The sequence below is a fragment of the Apodemus sylvaticus genome, chromosome 16 (genome assembly GCF_947179515.1).
Source record: "Apodemus sylvaticus chromosome 16, mApoSyl1.1, whole genome shotgun sequence".
Classification (NCBI taxonomy): domain Eukaryota; kingdom Metazoa; phylum Chordata; class Mammalia; order Rodentia; family Muridae; genus Apodemus; species Apodemus sylvaticus.
The window spans coordinates 60885972-60903639 of record NC_067487.1 but is presented as its reverse complement, the minus strand read 5'-3'; the positions used below and the strand labels follow the sequence as shown (position 1 = coordinate 60903639).

Below are 17668 nucleotides of genomic sequence, written 5' to 3'. Positions count from 1 at the left end.
AAGAAAGAAAGGAAAGAAAGAAGGAAAGAAAGAAAGGAAGAAAGAAAGAAAGGAAAGAAAGAAAGAAAGGAAAGAAAGAAAGAAAGAAAGAAAGAAAGAAAGAAAGAAAGAAAGAAAGAAAGAAAGAAAAAGAAAGAGAAGGAAAGAAAAGGAACAAAAGCGCTAGAAGACAGGTGGAGGGGAGAAAGATGAGGAGAGACGGCAGTGAAAGGAGTGAATTAGGAGAGCACTAGCCATCTGCGTAAAGCGTGTGGAATGTCTCTGGCTGCCTCCGGGCCACCGTACTCTTCCGGTCCCAGAAGCCCCACGACGGAAGTCGTCATTGGGCGAGCCTGGCAGCGTCCGTGGTAGCGGTTCGTGGTAGCGGGCCATGGCGATGGGCAGCGGCGGCGCGGGCTCCGAGCAGGAAGACACGGTGCTGTTCCGGCGTGGTACCGGCCAGGTGAGGTCGCAGCCGTGCGCTAGCGCTCGGAGCGCCGCCCGAGACCGACGCAGTGCGCGCTCGCTCGGGCCGCATGGTGCTACCTCGTCCGCAGGCGGCTCCTGGTGTAGCTCGGGCGCCGGAGAGGCTGTGAGCCACGCTTTGGTCCTGCGTGACTGTGAGAGGATGTGCGGGAACGGGGACAGGCTGGCTGAAGCAGCGAAACCAGTTAGGGGGGGTCACTGAAAAGCTCCAAATTTAGGTCAGGATGAAGATGTTAACAGTGACTTTAGACTAAGATGCTGGTTTCTGGATATAGTTTTGTAACCAGAAGGACCACGTTTCGCAGATAACAGCTGATAAAGTTTGAGAGAGAAGGATAACTAAAGTTGCCCTGAGTAGTTGAAAAGTTGCTACGGACTGCAGTGCATTCAAATGTGTAAGACAGAAGATCTGAGCCAGGGTTGTTTGTGCACGCACGATTACAGGCACAAACACTTGGGAGATGGAGGGAGGAGGGTCGGGTTCAGTTATGAGTTCTGGAACACCCTAAACTACAGTGAGACTATAAAAGTGAATACGACAGAAAATCAGAGCCAAGTTGGTGGACTGTGCCTGTGATCGGTCCCAGCTACTGAGGTAGGATTGTGGGGTTGAGGCTAGCCTGGGAAACAACACAGTCCATGTAACAAAGTTTAAAACATTAGGAGCTCAGTCTTATGGTGTGGCAACTGATTTCTGATTGGAGCTGGGGGAGGGGGGGCGGAGAAGAGAATTCTGGGCAGCATTTGGCAGTGCGGCTTTTCAGTCTTTTGGGGACAACCCAGCAGTTTCTATCCTGAATAAAGCTTTGCCTTTCCTTCTCAGTGGAGCCCTGGTGGTCTGGGTCTCTCCTAAAACCACAGTTTCCTGTGCTCATTTGTCATCTTGGTAACTTCTTCAAGCCCAGAGTGGTAGTTCATGTTTACAATCCCAGGGGTAATCTTATTTATTGGAGCTGCTGTTTTGTTGTTTTTGTCTTGAGACATGTCTCACAGTGTAGTCTAGCAAACCTGGAAGCTGGCATCAGACTCACAGAGATTGGCCTGTCTCAGCCTCCCTGCTCTGCTGGTTAAAAGGGTGGACTACCACACATGGTTTTGGAGTATATTTAGCTCTTCCCCACTCCCACCCTCCATTTGAATCAGGGTCACATTCCATGACCTAAATTGGCCTGGAATTCAATTTGTAGACTAGATTGGCTCGACAGTCTCCACAACCCTACTGTCTCTGGTTCCTGGATGCTGGGATTGTAGGTTATAGATATGAGCCATTTTAATTTGTAGTTCATGGTGTTGTTTGTTTTGTTTTTGTTTGTTGGTGTGTTTGTTTGTTTGTTGTGACACAGAGTTTTATGTTGTAGTCTGTGCTGTCTGGGAACCCACTGTATAGCCCAGGTCAGTCTTGCTTTGTCAACCCTTCTGTTGAGTACACTGAGGCTTTCTTAGGTGATGGGCTCTGTTATGTGGTGACTTTCTAGAATGTATCCCTCTAGAACACATACCTTCTGAGTGTCTGAGTTGTAGGCATGTGCTGGGGGTTGACCTAGGGACTTTGAACTACTTCCCCAGTACTTTCTATTATGTGTTTTTTATTAAGCACATCTGTCTATAAATTATTTGTATTCTTTTTCCTCTTCAGAGTGATGATTCTGACATTTGGGATGATACAGCATTGATAAAAGCTTATGATAAAGCTGTGGCTTCCTTTAAGGTATGAAATGTTTAATCATTTTTTTCCATATTTCCTCATGTCATACATTTTGCAAAAAAAGAAAGAAAGAAAGAAAGAAAGAAAGAGGAAAAGAAAGAAAAGAAAAACAACCCTGAGTGCATTGAGGCTTTCTCAGGGGGTGGGACCTGTTATGTTAGAAAGTGGTGACTTTTTAAAAACATATCCCTCCATGACACATAGATTTTTATTACTGTTTTCTTAGCATGCTCTAAAGAATGGTGACATTTGTGAAACTTCAGATAAGCCAAAAGGCACAGCTAGAAGAAAACCTGCCAAGAAGAATAAAAACCAAAAGAAGAACTCTGCAACTCCCTTGAAACAGGTGATGGATGGATTTACACAGGGTTCTGCTCAGCCTGGGGGGAGCTCTGATGATGCTGTTTAGAGTGCCTGAGAGCTGTGACAGAGTCAGCACACACACACACACACACACACACACATACACACAACGCTGCATCAGCGCACATGTATATGTGCATGATTAGTATTAAACCCAGAGCTCCCTGCATTCCATGTAGCTGATCTGTAATACTACCCCCTATACACACACAATTTCAACAAATTAAAAATTATTAGGGTAAACCAAAACTTGTGGTAGCGAGGTCTGCTATTTGAAAGCAGAAGACCTGGGAATATAGAGGATACCTATATACCTCTTTCCCTCTTTCCCTCTGTCTCCACCCCCCTGTGGGTTTTTGTTTTTTGTTTTTTGGTTTTTTTTTTGGATTTGGTTTTTCGAGACATGGTTTCTCTGTACAGCCTTGGCTGTCCTGGAACTCACTCGGTAGACCAGGCTGGCCTTGAACTCAGAAATCCACCTGCCTCTGCCTCCCAGAGTGCTGGGATTACAGGTGTGCGCCACCACTGCCCGGCTCCCTGTGGGTTTTTTGTAAAGCAAATAGTTTGATGTCTCATCCTCGATTATTACCAAAGGGAAAGGTTGTTTACATTTGGTGACCACTCCTTTTATTTGACTAAGCACTGGATTTGTCATACACATTTGGTCGCTTTCCTTCTTAAGGACAAGTTTAGGTGGTAGAATCCATTGTAGCCATTCATCAGGCCAGGGAAAGAAGCTGTGGTGACTAAGAATGGCGGAGGATTGGAGTTATACTTGGAGAACTAGGTTATGGTTTGTTCTTTTCAAAAGAAGTAACGTGTGCATGTCTGTATCTTTCTTTTGTAGTGGAAAGTTGGTGACAAATGTTCTGCTGTTTGGTCAGAAGATGGCTGTGTTTACCCAGCTACCATTACATCCATTGACTTTAAGAGAGAAACCTGCATCGTGGTTTATACTGGATATGGAAACAGAGAGGAGCAAAACCTATCTGATCTCCTTTCCCCAACCTGTGAAATAGCTAATAGTACAGAACAGAACGCTCAGGAGGTGAGGTCATGAAAGATGTCCATTCCTGAAAATGGACAGCAAGTAAGGAAAAAAGGCATTATAATAGTTGTCGCTTTGATGTACTAAGGTGTTACAGGACATTCTCATTCTCTCTGGTTCTCTTCTAGTTCTCTTTTTGCTGGAACACAAGGTCAGGGCCATGCAGATACTAGTCAAGTGCTCTGCCTTCGCTTAATCAAATGTTTATTTTTCGTTTTAAAGAATGAAAGTCAGGTTTCCACGGACGACAGTGAGCACTCCTCCAGATCTCTCAGAAGTAAAGCACACAGCAAGTCCAAAGCTGCTCCGTGGACGTCATTTCTCCCTCCACCACCCCCGATGCCAGGGTCAGGGTTAGGGCCAGGCAAGGTAAGCGTTGTGTTGAGAAAAGTATATATGAAGGCAGTAATGAGTATTGAGAGCTAACTCTTCCATTAAGTAATAGAGAGCTTTCCTGTGAAATGGTAGCTTCCAGGCCTGCGTCTATAAAGAAGAAATGGGCAGTGAAAAAAGAGGCTCCCTGCATTGCTGTGGTGGGCTGGCTAGTACCTAGTTTGCTTTCCTTTCTACAGACTTTTATTACATTTGTAGTGTGTGTGCTTGAGGTCCACATAGTGGAAGGAAAGAGCCTGTTCGTGTAAGCTGACTTCCGACTTTCACAGATCCTGGTGCCTCCACTTATAATGATGTGGGATTATAGGCATGTGCCAGCCACCACACCCTGTTTATCCCACTGTGTATTACTATGTGTATTAACAGTGTTAAAGTGTGAACACTTTGCATGGCTCCTTTGGGTGTAAGTAGTAGAAACCAACATAAAAAGAATTGTATTATAGGCTAGGTTATGGCTAGAAGAACCTTAACTAGATTGTTTTTGTTGTTTGTTTTGTACTGAGAGGCAGTATTTTCCTCAGTATGGTTTTTAGATAAATCCTGTGTGTGTGTGTGTATGTGTGTGTGTGTACTAGTGCATGTGGTAGCCAGAACTCTGCACTGAGCACCATCCTCAATCACTCTCTACCTTATGTTCTGGGGCACAGTACGTCAGTGAACTTGGGACTTGCTGCTTCAGCTAGACTGGCAGGGCAGAGCCCCAGGGATCCTGTCTCCATCTCCGCAGTGCTAGGCTTAGGAATATGTTCTGCCTTGTCTTGTTGCTGTGTGGGTGCCGGGAACCCAAACTCAGGTCTGTCTTTTCACCCCTAGATATTTGTTTGTTTGTTTGTTTGTTTGTTTGTTTCTCTGTATAGCCCTGGCTGTCCTGGAGCTCACTCTGTAGACCAGGCTGGCCTCCAACTCAGAAATCCGCCTGCCTTTGCCTCCCAGGATTAAAGGCGTGCGCCACCACTGCTTGCTTAGAAATTTCTAAAAATTAAGTATGACCCCTCTTCAGATTTTCTCTGAGAAGTGAGCAGAGTGGCTCACTTGTCATCTCTCTGCACTGGAGCCGCTGTGAGGAGAGGATTACTGAGTGTGGAACCAGCCCGGGCTCCATAGAGACAAGGACACAACTACAGGGAATTGAAAGCAAGGGCTGCAAGGTGGCGCCGTGGAGGCCTGGGCGGGCGCCTGGAGCTTCTTGGTAGAGGAGAGGGACAATTAATTCCTCATGAGTGCCTCAGCGCAGCACACGCTCCACTCAGGCATGGACATGCAATTAAATAAATTAATGTTTTAGAAAGTTTAAACAACCAAAGATTTTCTGCAATAACTTTCTAATTAATGGTTGCTTTGTATTAAGAGTATCTTGAATCTGGAGTGAACAAATCCTGTAAAATATTTTTTGTCTTTTTGGTAGTTTTTACAATGTTCTTTAGCATTTATAAGTAACAGGACCTCTAAACCTTTTTCTTTTCTCATTTTACATGTATTTATATGGGGTGGGTAGTGTGTACTTAATGGAAGTTAAAGACAACTTATGGGAGTAGGTTTTCTTCATCTGTGTGGGTCTGGGGACTTGAACTCAGGCCGTCACACTTGCTGTCAGGTACCTTTTATCTACTGAGCCACCTTGTGAACCCAGTAACAGGATATCTACAAAAATATTTGATAGTGGGGAAGACTATAATCCTGTGATGAGATTATCTTGGTAAATACATTTTCTCTGGTCAACTAGGTAATTACAGATCTTTACTGTGATCTTACTTTTTAAATGTTTATATAGAAAAATGAAAAAAAAATCTAGAGCCTACCATTTGAGTCAAGATTTGCTTTATTTTTAATTACGTATATGTGTACATGTGTGTGTGTGGGTTTGTACATGTGATATAGATGCTTTTAACTACTGAGCCATCTCTCCATTTCTTCTCTTATATTGGTTTTGAATACTCTTTCTTTCATTAAGGAAGGAATTTTCCTTTAAAATACTAACTTCCTTTGAAATATTTTTTGTAGTCAGGTCTAAGATTCAATGGCCCACCGCCGCCACCGCCGCCCCCTCCCCCCTTCTTGCCGTGTTGGATGCCTCCATTCCCTTCAGGACCACCTGTAAGTACAAAAGAACTTAGATCACTTTTTATATACAGTTAGTAATTTGTTTAGAATCTAGGGAATTGGAGTGGCCACCCCAAGGTTGGATTCTAATGAGTACAGATGTAAACCTCGGGTTTTGTTTGGAACGCCTTCTGTTACCCAGACAGTTTTCTCCCAGTCTCATCTCAAACTGTTTTGTGTATGTCCCCCTGAAGGGGTTGGTGTCTGTCCAATTTCCTGCTGCTGGTTTCTGTTAAAAAGGACTCCTCACCTGTGGAGGCAACAGATACTGTGTCCCTTGGAGTACTTGAATTCGAATCTCTGAGCCTGTACTTTCTCATGGTGCTTCTCTTTTGTCATTATGAGTCTTTTTGTCCTAATGGAGGTTTTTGGTTTGTTTGGTTTACAAGACCAGGTATCTCTTTGGAACAGCCCTGGCTGTCCTAGAACAGGATGGACTTGGACTCACAGAGATCTACTTGCTTTTGCCTCCCTAGTGCTGGGATTAAAGGCCTGTGCCACCATTACTTGGCTCTAATATCTGTGTTTAGATATTAACAGTAGTTAAGGTATTTTGGGGCAGACTGTATTTGAGTAGGAGACAGGCAGATGTTCTACCCCAAATCTTTCCTTACAGTGGTCTTAAAAATGCTGTGTGTGTGTGTGTGTGTGTGTGTGTGTGTGTATGTGTAGAAAGACTTGAGTCTCTGTTTTGTGTCTTATGCATAGCTTCATAATGGAATAGAATTAATCTAATCATTTTATTAAATGTCAGCTGGTTGTGCTGGAGAGATGGCTCAGCAGTTAAGAAAACTGATTGCTCTTCCAGAGGTCTTGAGTTCAATTCCCAGCAACCACATGGTGGCTCACAACCATCTGTAATGGGATCTGATGCCCTCTTCTGGTGTGTCTGAAGACAGCTACAGTGTACTCACATATATAAAGTAAATAAATATATAAATCAAAAAAATTAAGAAATCTCCTAAAAAAAAAAAAAAGAAAGAAAGAAACTGGTATTAAAAAAAAATGTCAGCTGGTTTTCATCTTTGTTAAATTTGTTGGCCTTTCTTATTATGGTTGGCTTTTTTCCAGTGCTAGATTTTCAAAAAGTTAAATACAAGTAATCTCATTGAGTATAGGAAAAAGTTCAATTAGTATCCATTATTCTCTGTGTTTCCGTATTTTCCTAACTGGATTTCCTGTTTGTAGATAATCCCCCCACCCCCGCCCATCTCCCCCGACTGTTTGGATGACACTGACGCCCTGGGCAGTATGCTGATCTCTTGGTACATGAGTGGCTACCACACTGGCTACTACATGGTAAGGACTCCCTGGGGCCTTCCGACATGCTCTCTACAGTTGTGCCACTTTCAGTGGTGAGTCTCGCACCCAGAGCCAGCTCCTGCATGACTGAAAGGAGATTAAAGACTCACGTCAGTTTTAGGACTACCTTAACTTTTAAAAATGGACAGTTCCTCTTTCATCACCCTTCCTGAGTTGTGATTGCAATTCATTTCAAATTTTATTATTTTGTTTGGTTTTTTTCCAAGACATTGTTTCTCTGTGTAGCCCTGGCTGTCCTAGAACTCACTCTGTAGACCAGAGTGGCCTCGAACTTACAGAGATCCATCCGTTTTTTTGCCTCCCGAGTGCTGGGATTAAAGGTGTGCACCAACTCCCAGCTCATTTCAAACTTATTTAATGGTAGTAATTCTAGCACTCAAAAAGCTAAAACAGGTAGATTACAAGTTCCAAGCTAGCATGGATGCACAGTGAGACACTATCGTGGCAGCAAAACATGTAACAGTGGAAAGGAGGACTTTTAGGTTATTTTAATTGCACTTTAAAATGTAATCAATACCTAAATTAGTTCTTATCATGCTTTTCTGCTTTGGGGATGATGCTTTTTGTTTTCCTTTGTGAGATTGGATCTTACTGTATTCTTCAAGCTGGCCTTGAGTTCTGTAATCCCCTTACCCTAGCGGCGCCCCCCCCCCCCCCCCAGGAGCAGGGACTGCACTTGGGCGCCATCATTCCTGGACATGTTTGCACTGACATGGATGGGGTCTTACACTGACTTATTTGGCCAGATTTCCTGGGTGTTGGAGACCACACCCTGGGGCTTGCACGTGCTGGGCAAGCCCTACCACTGCACTGTATCTGGCCAGTTTTTGAAGTTCAGTGTTTTGTTGGTAAGCTTAATCTACATTCTTGTGTATAATTGTAGCTCTGTTACCTTCCATTGTGTGAATATATAAGTATTCTCTTTATCCATTCTACTATCAATGACTATGTTGTCAAGTTGGGCTAATAAAATGTTTCTGGGGCTGGAGAGATGGCATAGTAGTTAAGAGCACTGGCTGCTTTTCTAGAGGACCCAAGTTCCATTCCCAGTACCCATAGGGCTGCTCCCAACAGCACTCACTCTGGCTGGTCCTTTTTACTCCAGTCTGAAGAAGCACTTGTTAGGTAGCCATGCTCCTCAAAGTATTTACGCCAACTCAGAGATGGCCAGAGAAGTGCGTCCCTTTAGGAGTATCATCTGTATGTGTGCATTGATTACATTTCATTAGATCAGGTTGCTTAACTTAAAATACCATCATATGACCTTAAGAAGTGTGGGAGGTGTGTTTTCCTGGAGTATGACGTTCTGAGGATGCTACCTTTGGAAAGAGTAGACAAGCTTGTAAGTCAGGCTTTACAGTAGCCCAAGACCTCTGAAGATCCCACTGACTTCCATGAGCAGTTCATAGCCCTTACCAAGTGTGGCTCAGTCCACAGTGTCCGCCTGCCCTGTCAGTGGTGGCGGCTTAGCTTGCACCCCTGCGGTTCTGTCTGGTAGAAATCAAAGCAGAACAAGACCGAGTAAGGGTGGTGGTGTTATTGCAAGAGTGTAAATGTGCTCTAGCTTTGGTCTTCATTGGTACCAAGTCACTTTTAGCACATCTCTTGGCTGTTGAGATGTAAATTTAGATGCACTAATGTAGCCTAGGGTGGCCTTCAAATTGCACCAGTCCTCTTTCTAGTTGCTGGGGTTACAAGTGTGTGCCACCACACCTGGTTTGGATCAATCACTGTTAAAGTATATTGGAATGCTATAAACTACTTTTTAAAATATATAAACATATTTTTGATGACATCAAATAAAATTAGTATGTTTCATGAAACAAACTCTTTGGTTGTTCTGGTGGTGCTGGAGATCAAGCCCAGGGCCTTGCACATGCAGGCAAAACCTCTAGCACCAAGCTGTTCCCATTATGTGGTCTTATGTGTGTCAGGGACTTACTGTTATAGCTCAGCCTCTCGCTAGCCAGGCTGACCTTACATCTAGGTCCTCATGTTTTATCTCCTAGGCACTGGGATCATTAGCTATATAGCACTAAGTTGGGCTTAATGGTTATTTGTTTTGTTGTATTCTATTTTGTTTTTTAAAAGAGAGACTAGGCTAGCTCTTGAACACAGAGATCTTCTTGCCCTGATCTTCTAAGTCCTGGAATTGCAGACATCTGTCACCTGTCCCAACACGAGGCAGAGTTTGCTGTGGCCCAGGTCGTTTACACTCCACCGTGTGTCTGAAGGTTTTGAACTCCGATCCTCCTCCTCCTCATCTCAGAGCTGGATTGCAGCCTGCATCACCAGGCTGGCACTGCACTGGGCTTGAAGGGTTTACTCACACATTTGTTTAGTGTGTGCCCTATTTAATGTTTTATTTGCTCTCTTTACAGGGTTTCAGACAAAATAAAAAAGAAGGAAAGTGCTCACATACAAATTAAGAAGTAAGTCTTTTTTTTAAAAAAGTAAAATTTTAAAAGCTAATTTTACCTTTATAACTTTTATGGTTTGTGGAGGAGTGTTTGAACATTTGAAAATTGATATTTATGTAAAATTATACTAAAGACATTTTATTTTATTTTTATTTTTTTGACATTTTTTAAGTTGTGTGTGTGTGTGTGTGTGTGTGTGTGTGTGTGTGTGTGTTGAGGGGCAGGGATGCATGGCCAACGGAAGAGGACATTGGATCCCCTGAGCTTGAGTTACATGTGGTTGTCAGCTTGACATGGTGCCGGGAACTGAACTCAGAGTCTAGAACAACAAGTGCTCTTTAACTGCTGAGCCCTCTCTCCAGCCCGACTAAAGACTGCCAAAATTTGATTAACTAGTGAATTATTCTCACATAATTAAATTCTCATGGTGTCAAAATGTCACCTCAAATACTACATGGTTATTTTGGTTATGTTGGCAAGACAACAATTTTTAGGCTGGCCTTGAACTCCATGTTAGCCTGCCTCAGTCTCTGTAGCACAAGGATTATAGACATGGAGCACTCAAATATGGTTTGGGGTGTGAAGATAATTGCAGTGTCATTGGCTAGTCAGGCGTGGGTTTTTGTGGGGAGGGGGGCGGTCGTTGGAATTGAACCTAGGGCCTCACACATAATAGAAAAATATTCCACCACTGAGCCATATCACCAGCTCCACATGTACTTTTTAAGTTAAACTTTTGGGTGTGTGGAGGTTTTGTCTACATGTATGTTTATGTGCCATGTACATATGCCTGGTGGTGCTCTTGAGGCTAGGACACTGGATTCTGTGAAATTGGAGTTATATGTAGGTGGTTATAAGTTGCTCAAATCTTCTAACAAGAGCAGTAAGTGCTATTAACCACTGAGCCATCCCTCCAGAGCCACCCTCTCTTTTGATAAATGATACAGTTTGCAATATACTGCATTATTGTCTTAGTGTATCACTGTGAAGACACCATGACCAAGGCAATTCCCATAAAAGAAAGCTTGCTTACAGTTTCCGGGTTAGTCTGTGCTCATCACAGTGGGAAGCACAGGCCTAGGCCCAGAACGGAGCTGTTTGGATGGAGTTTTATTGTTACGTTCTAGAGCCCTCATATTTTGAGTTCATTTTTTAACTCCCCATGGTGGAAGAAGAGAACCAGTTTGTACTGGTTGTCTCTGACCTCCACACTCACACACATGCACACACACATGCGTGCACACACAATTTTTATATATTTATTGCCATTTTATAAGTGCCCAGAGTGTTGTCTTTCAAATTCAGGTTCAGCTCTCTCCCAAGGAGATGGTGTGTTGGTGTCCCTGGTCGATAAGAACGGAGTCTCCTCCTCATCTTTGTGGACTCTTGGTTAAGTGGTGTCATCATCAGAGTCTCCCGGTTCTGAGAGTCTATCCTAAGTCAGCAGCAGAGCGTGCTTAGAGCGTAAGCAGTTGGAGGAACCGATCAGTGGAAATGCGAGTGGAAAGAAGTCGGTCTGCCCAATTGTGGCTGAGCACAAGCGTACACTTGTAATTTTCTTAGTATGTCAAGATTTTTATTAATGCCTTTAAAATGAAATAAAAGTCCGTTTTTGAAATCTTGACTTTATAGATATTTTCCTTTGGGATATATGCAGTGAAGCTGAGTTTGTTTAAAGATACAGAAAGAAAACTACTCAGACTTATTAGTTGGGTAAAAGATCAATTTCTGAAGGTAGAACAGATTGATACTCCAAGGTTACAGATTGGCTCATGTCACCAGGGCCAATCAGGAGCCAAGGCGTGTTGTGGTTTTGTTTTGTATGTTTGTGCCTTGCTGCATGTATGCATACATGAGAGTGTGTGTATATTTTGTATGACTCATGTGGAGGTCAGAGGACAGCATGTGAAATCATTTCTCTTTTTCTCTGTAGGTTTTAGGGATTGAATTCAGGTCATCTGGTGGCAGGTGCCTTTACTGTTGAGCCATCTTGCCAGCCCTGTTGTTTATTTATTGAAACAGTCTTGTTTTCAGCCTGGCTTAGTTATAATTCACAGTCCTCCTGTCTCAGCCTCCCAAATGCTGGCCTTACCACAGCAGCAAATGCAAGTACTGCCACACCTTAACTGTGTTCTGTCTGTCAGAAGCCGTGTCGTTGTCTTTGGACCTTCCCTTGTTTGTCTTTCTAGTCTCCCTCTTCCTCTGATGTCTCTTACCTAATCCTGAATACTACCCATGCCATTCTCCCCCAGGGCCCTGGGGTGCCATGTACCATGTAGATGCTTAAGGATTGATGTGTTAAGCACCCAGGCTTCTCTCTGCTTCATTTTTCTTTGAAGGAAGAAGTACTGGAGATGCAATCCATTGATCCAGCACTTGTCCGACATGTGCAAGGCACTGGGGCTTGATCGCCTCTGTTACAAGAACAAGATGTGGCGAAAGCTATCCTTTCCTAAGTTTGAGCTAGCTAAACTAAATTAACTAAGCTCCCTATGTGCCTATCATATTAGCCATCAAGTAAGTATTATCAAATTAATGAAGTCAATACCTACCAGTAAGTAACTTTGCAGAATATGTTCTGTGACTTGGGCTTTTAGAAGAAATGTTGGCTATTATAAATTTAACATAACTTAGTTAATTTGTAGGATAAGTTTAATTATTAAGATACCCAGTCTACCTTCTAACCAGACATTAGATATTAACACTAATTTTAACTCTCTTTAGCACCCAATACATTTATCTGGACTGAGGTCTTTTATTCCATCAAATACTCAACATTATTTCAGAATTGCTCTCAGCAAACCTAGAAGGATGCTTTGTATGTTGGCATAGAATGTAGTTCTAGCTACTTTGAAAGCTGAGGTGGTAGGAGTCAGCCTCTGAGACCAGCCTGGCCAACATAAGGAGACCACATCTAATCCAGGAACAGCAAAGACACAGGCCAAGGAGATAGCTCTGTGGGTGAGAGTGTGGGGAAAGCACAGGGGAGGGGTTACGCTGGAGGGGCACTGGGCTGCTGGCCATCAGCCTAGCCCAGACCCACAGGGTCCAGGCTCTCAAGGGAATAATGCAGGCAGTGACAAAGACACTATGAAGACCTTTGACCTTTGTGCATGTGGGAACAGGCATATGCATACTCATGTGTACACAGGTACTCTATCATCTCTTACAAAATGGAGACTAGCCCAAGTGGGGGCGGTTAGGAAGATTTAGTTTGGCTCATAGTTCTTGAGGTTCAGGCTTGATGATTTCGTCTGGTGTGCTGAGCTTGAACCAGGCATAGTATTGCAGAGGCAACAGAAGCATGGTTTCTGAATATCTTGTGTGTGTTAACACTTGGCCTCTCAGGAAACCACCAGGATTCAGTGGGAGCTTCATCTTGTGACTTTATCCTAAATACGTTCTAAAGGCCCAGCTGCAAACACAGTAGATTAAGTTTCCACTAGTAGCTCACAGTGGGGATTGCATTTTTACACACAATTATTTGGGAAATACTCAAACCATGGAATGAGAGAACATAGTTAAAGGAAAAGGCGTTTGTATTAGAGTGTGTGTGGAGCCTGGCAGGGGCGGCACATACCTTTAGTCCCAGCGCTGGAGAGGCAGAGGTCAGTGGACCTCTGAGTTGGGAGGCCAGCCTGGTCTGCAGAGCAAGTTCCAGGACAACAGGGGCTCCACAGAGAAACCTAGTCTTGAAAAAATAAGATTATGTATGAAATATTCAAGAACCAGCAAGGAGGCCAGAGTGAGAGGAATGAGAGAGAGGAGATGAGCAGGAGCAAGGGCCAGGCCATATGTAGATCACGGCATCTGAGGTTGACAGCGTAGGCTTTGAGCTGGGAGCCCAGAGGAGAAGACGGAGGCGCAGGTAGAGCATCCTCTGACCTCCAAGGATCCTCCGACTGCATGGTGAAAATACACCACTGAGTTCATGCAAGTGGGCTGACCCTGTGGAACTCACTGTGTTGCAAGTGGAATTGCCAGGATTTGTCAGTAGATTATATGTGGTGTATGAGAAGAGCTAAGGAGAATTCCGAGGGTTCCACTGAGCACCTGCGGGGATGAAGCAAGAGTTTTGGGAGATGAAAGTCAACATAAAGTCTACCTCAGTGACGGGCAAGGTGACGGGTTAATCTTTGGAGATGTGGAGTGTCAGTGTCCACTGGAGTTCTATAAACAGAGTGCAGGGCTAGAGCTGGAGATGGAGGAGGCAGTGTGGACAAGAGCTTAAAACTGTTCAGCTGGATGAGGTGGTCCAGGAAGTGCGCTTACACAGAGATGAAGCCAGGAGAACTCGGATCCCTCAGGGCTTAGAGAAACAGCAGAGGGCGAGCTGGAGTTTTCTGAGGAAAGCAGGAGTCACTGATCCTCTAAGTAAGGGCAGGTGGAGCAGGTGCGCCCTGGAGGCCAGGGATGAGGCCATCTCTAGCTCAGGTGCTGCTAACAGGACAAATATGATAAAGACTGCAGTGCAGTCATCGAATGTACTAATGTGGAGGTCAGAGGTCACTGATGATGCTACAAACCAGTGTGGAGGTCGCAGTGACGCTCAAACAGCTATTTCAGTGGAATGGAGGCTGCAAAAGTGTCAGAGAAGAGGGTGTAAGCACAAGAGACACTTGTGCTCGTAAGAACTCTTCCAAAGTTGTTTTTTCAGACTTGTTAATATTTGAAGCTTAATAAAATCATGTTTGATATCTATTTGTGTGAGTTTACAGTTATTTTTTGTTACCTGCTTCAGTTGTGCTCTATGTGTACTATGATAAAAAAATGATTTCTTGTTTTTTTTTTGTTAAACTTAAAAATAAAGCAGATGTCCTAAGAAGGTCCAAACAGTCAGTGTTCAGTAAAGCAGCCCATTTGACTGATTCAGGGAGTTGGAATATGGAGGATGTGATCGGAAACAGACATACCTTTGTTTTTTCCTTTTAAGTGCTGAGGAATACACAAGGAATACACATTGGATTCTTTTTAGAACTAACTTTCTTTCTCTCTCTCTCTCTCTCTCTCTCTCTCTCTCTCTCTCTCCTCCTCCCTCACCTTCTTCTTCCTCCTTCTTTCTCCTCTTCCTCCTCCTCCTCCCCACACTCTTCCTCCTCTTTCTTCTCTTTAAAAATTTTTCTTTTTCTTTTTTTTTTGACAATTTTTTTAATTTATTGATCTATTTATTTACATTTCAAATGATTTCCCCTTTTCTGGACCCCCACTCCCCAAAAGTCCCATCAGTCCCCTTCCCTCCCCCTGTTTTCCCACCCAACCCTTCCCACTTCCCCGTTCTGATTTTGTTCTATACTGCTTCACTGAGTCTTTCCAGAACAAGGGGCCACTCCTCCGTTCTTCTTGTACCTCATTTGATGTGTGGATTATGTTTTGGGTATTCCAGTTTTCTAGGTTAATATCCACTTATTAGTGAGTGCATACCATGATTCACCTTTTGAGTCTGGGTTACCTCACTTAGTATGATGTTCTCCAGCTCCATCCATTTGCCTAAGAATTTCATGAATTCATTGTTTCTAATGGCTGAATAGTACTCCATTGTGTAGATATACCACATTTTTTGCATCCAATCTTCTGTTGAGGGATACCTGGGTTCTTTCCAGCATCTGGCAATTATAAATAGGGCTGCTATGAACATAGTAGAGCATGTATCCTTATTACATGCTGGGGAATCCTCTGGGTATATGCCCAGGAGTGGTATAGCAGGATCCTCCAGAAGTGATGTGCCCAGTTTTCGGAGGAACCGCCAGACTGCTTTCCAGAGTGGTTGTACCAATTTGCAATCCCACCAGCAGTGGAGGAGTGTTCCTCTTTCTCCACATCCTCGTCAACACCTGCTGTCTCCTGAATTTTTAATCTTAGCCATTCTGACTGGTGTAAGATGAAATCTCAGGGTTGTTTTGATTTGCATTTCCCTAATGACTAATGAAGTTGAGCATTTTTTAAGATGCTTCTCCGCCATCTGAAATTCTTCAGGTGAGAATTCTTTGTTTAACTCTGTACCCCATTTTTTAATAGGGTTGTTTGGTTTTCTGGAGTCTAACTTCTTGAGTTATTTATATATATTGGATATTAGCCCTCTATCTGATGTAGGATTGATGAAGATCTTTTCCCAATTTGTTGGTTGCCGATTTGTCCTTTTGATGGTGTCCTTTGCCTTACAGAAACTTTGTAATTTTATGAGGTCCCAAGCAGGCTGAGAAAGAAATTAGGGAAATGACCCCCTTCACAATAGCCACAAACAGTATAAAGTATCTTGGGGTGACTCTTACCAAACATGTGAAAGATCTGTATGACAAGAACTTCAAGACCCTGAAGAAGGAAATGGAAGAAGACCTCAAAAAATGGGAAAACCTCCCATGCTCATGGATCGGCAGGATCAATATAGTTAAAATGGCCATTTTGCCAAAAGCAATATACAGATTCAATGCAATACCCATCAAAATCCCAACTCAATTCTTCACAGAGTTAGAAAGAGCAATTATCAAATTCATCTGGAATAACAAAAAACCCAGGATAGCTAAAACTATTCTCAGCAACAAAAGAAAATCTGGGGGAATCAGTATCCCTGACCTCAAGCAATACTACAGAGCAATAGTGTTAAAAACTGCATGGTATTGGTACAGTGACAGGCAGGAGGATCAATGGAACAGGATTGAAGATCCAGAAATGGACCCACACACCTATGGCCACTTGATCCTCGACAAAGGGGCTGAAAACATCCAATGGAAAAAAGATAGCCTTTTCAACAAATGGTGCTGGTTCAACTGGAGGTCAGCATGCAGAAGAATGCAAATTGATCCATCCTTGTCTCCTTGTACTAAGCTCAAATCCAAATGGATCAAGGACCTCCACATAAAGCCAGATACTCTGAAGCTAATAGAAAAGAAACTGGGGAAGACCCTTGAGGACATCGGTACAGGGAGAAAGTTTCTGAACAGAACACCAATAGCATATGCTCTAGGAAAAAATTTCAATCCCAGCAACCACATGGTAGCTCACAAACATCTGAAATGAAATCTTGCGCCCTCTTTTGGTGGGTCTGAAAACAGCTACAGTGTACTTAGATATAACAATAAATGAATCTTTAGCCAGGCAATGGTGGAGCATGGCAGTGGTGGCACATGCCTTTAATCCCAGCAACTTGGGAGGCAGAGGCAGGCGAGGCCAGCCTGGTCTACAGAGTGAGTTTCAGAACAGCCAGGGCTACACACAGAAACTCTGTCTCAAAAAACAAACAAACAAAAAATCTTTAATTTTTTTTCCTTTTATGGGTATGGGTGTTTTGTCTGCATATGCGTGTGTACCATGTGTTTGTCTGGTATTCATGGAGGCCAGAAAAGGACATTGGATCCTGGAACCAGAGTTAGAGCTGGTTGTAAGCTGCTATGCTGTTACAGAAAATTGAGCCTGGGTCCTCTGCAAGAATTACTACTGCTTTTAACACCTGAGCCATCTTTCCAGCCCCTGTTTCTTTTTCATTTGCAAGGCTAGTGATCAAGCCCAGGGCCTCACACACGCTGGACCACCGAGCAGCCTCCCCAACTCTTCCTCCACTTTGAGGCAGTGTCTCTAGATTGACCAGGCTGGCCTCAACTCAGCCTCCAGAGTAGCTGGGTTTAAACACATGCACTACTGCACATAGCTTACCTAGGTTTTTTTTTTCCACCTGTGTTACTAAATGAGTTAAGTCAGTTGCCAAGTTATTGCCTCCTGTTTCCAAACTGAGTATCGATGATGTAACAACAGGCTTCCTGTTCTGAAACCTCTCTTGTCATCCCTGCATGCACAGCGTTGTCAGTAGAGGATGTTTCTGAGACAACTGAGGGAGCCAGGGGCTTCTGCTGGTTCTGG

At 43.5% G+C, this 17668-nt stretch overlaps 1 protein-coding gene across 2 annotated transcripts; it reads left to right on the top strand.

Moving 5' to 3' along the window:
• Positions 1 to 314: 314 nt before the first annotated feature.
• Smn1 (survival of motor neuron 1, telomeric) lies at positions 315 to 11435 on the top strand. Of its 2 annotated transcripts, none has more exons than XM_052159839.1 (9): positions 315 to 442; positions 2102 to 2173; positions 2397 to 2516; positions 3381 to 3581; positions 3804 to 3950; positions 5976 to 6068; positions 7263 to 7373; positions 9779 to 9829; positions 11123 to 11435. In XM_052159839.1, exons 1-8 carry the CDS (start codon positions 371 to 373, stop codon positions 9824 to 9826), a joined length of 864 nt encoding a protein of 287 aa, XP_052015799.1. In that variant the 5' UTR covers positions 315 to 370; the 3' UTR covers positions 9827 to 9829; positions 11123 to 11435. The 2 variants fall into 2 exon arrangements, with proteins under 2 accessions (XP_052015799.1, XP_052015800.1); XM_052159840.1 differs by having other exon boundaries at positions 11102 to 11435.
• Positions 11436 to 17668: the final 6233 nt, after the last annotated feature.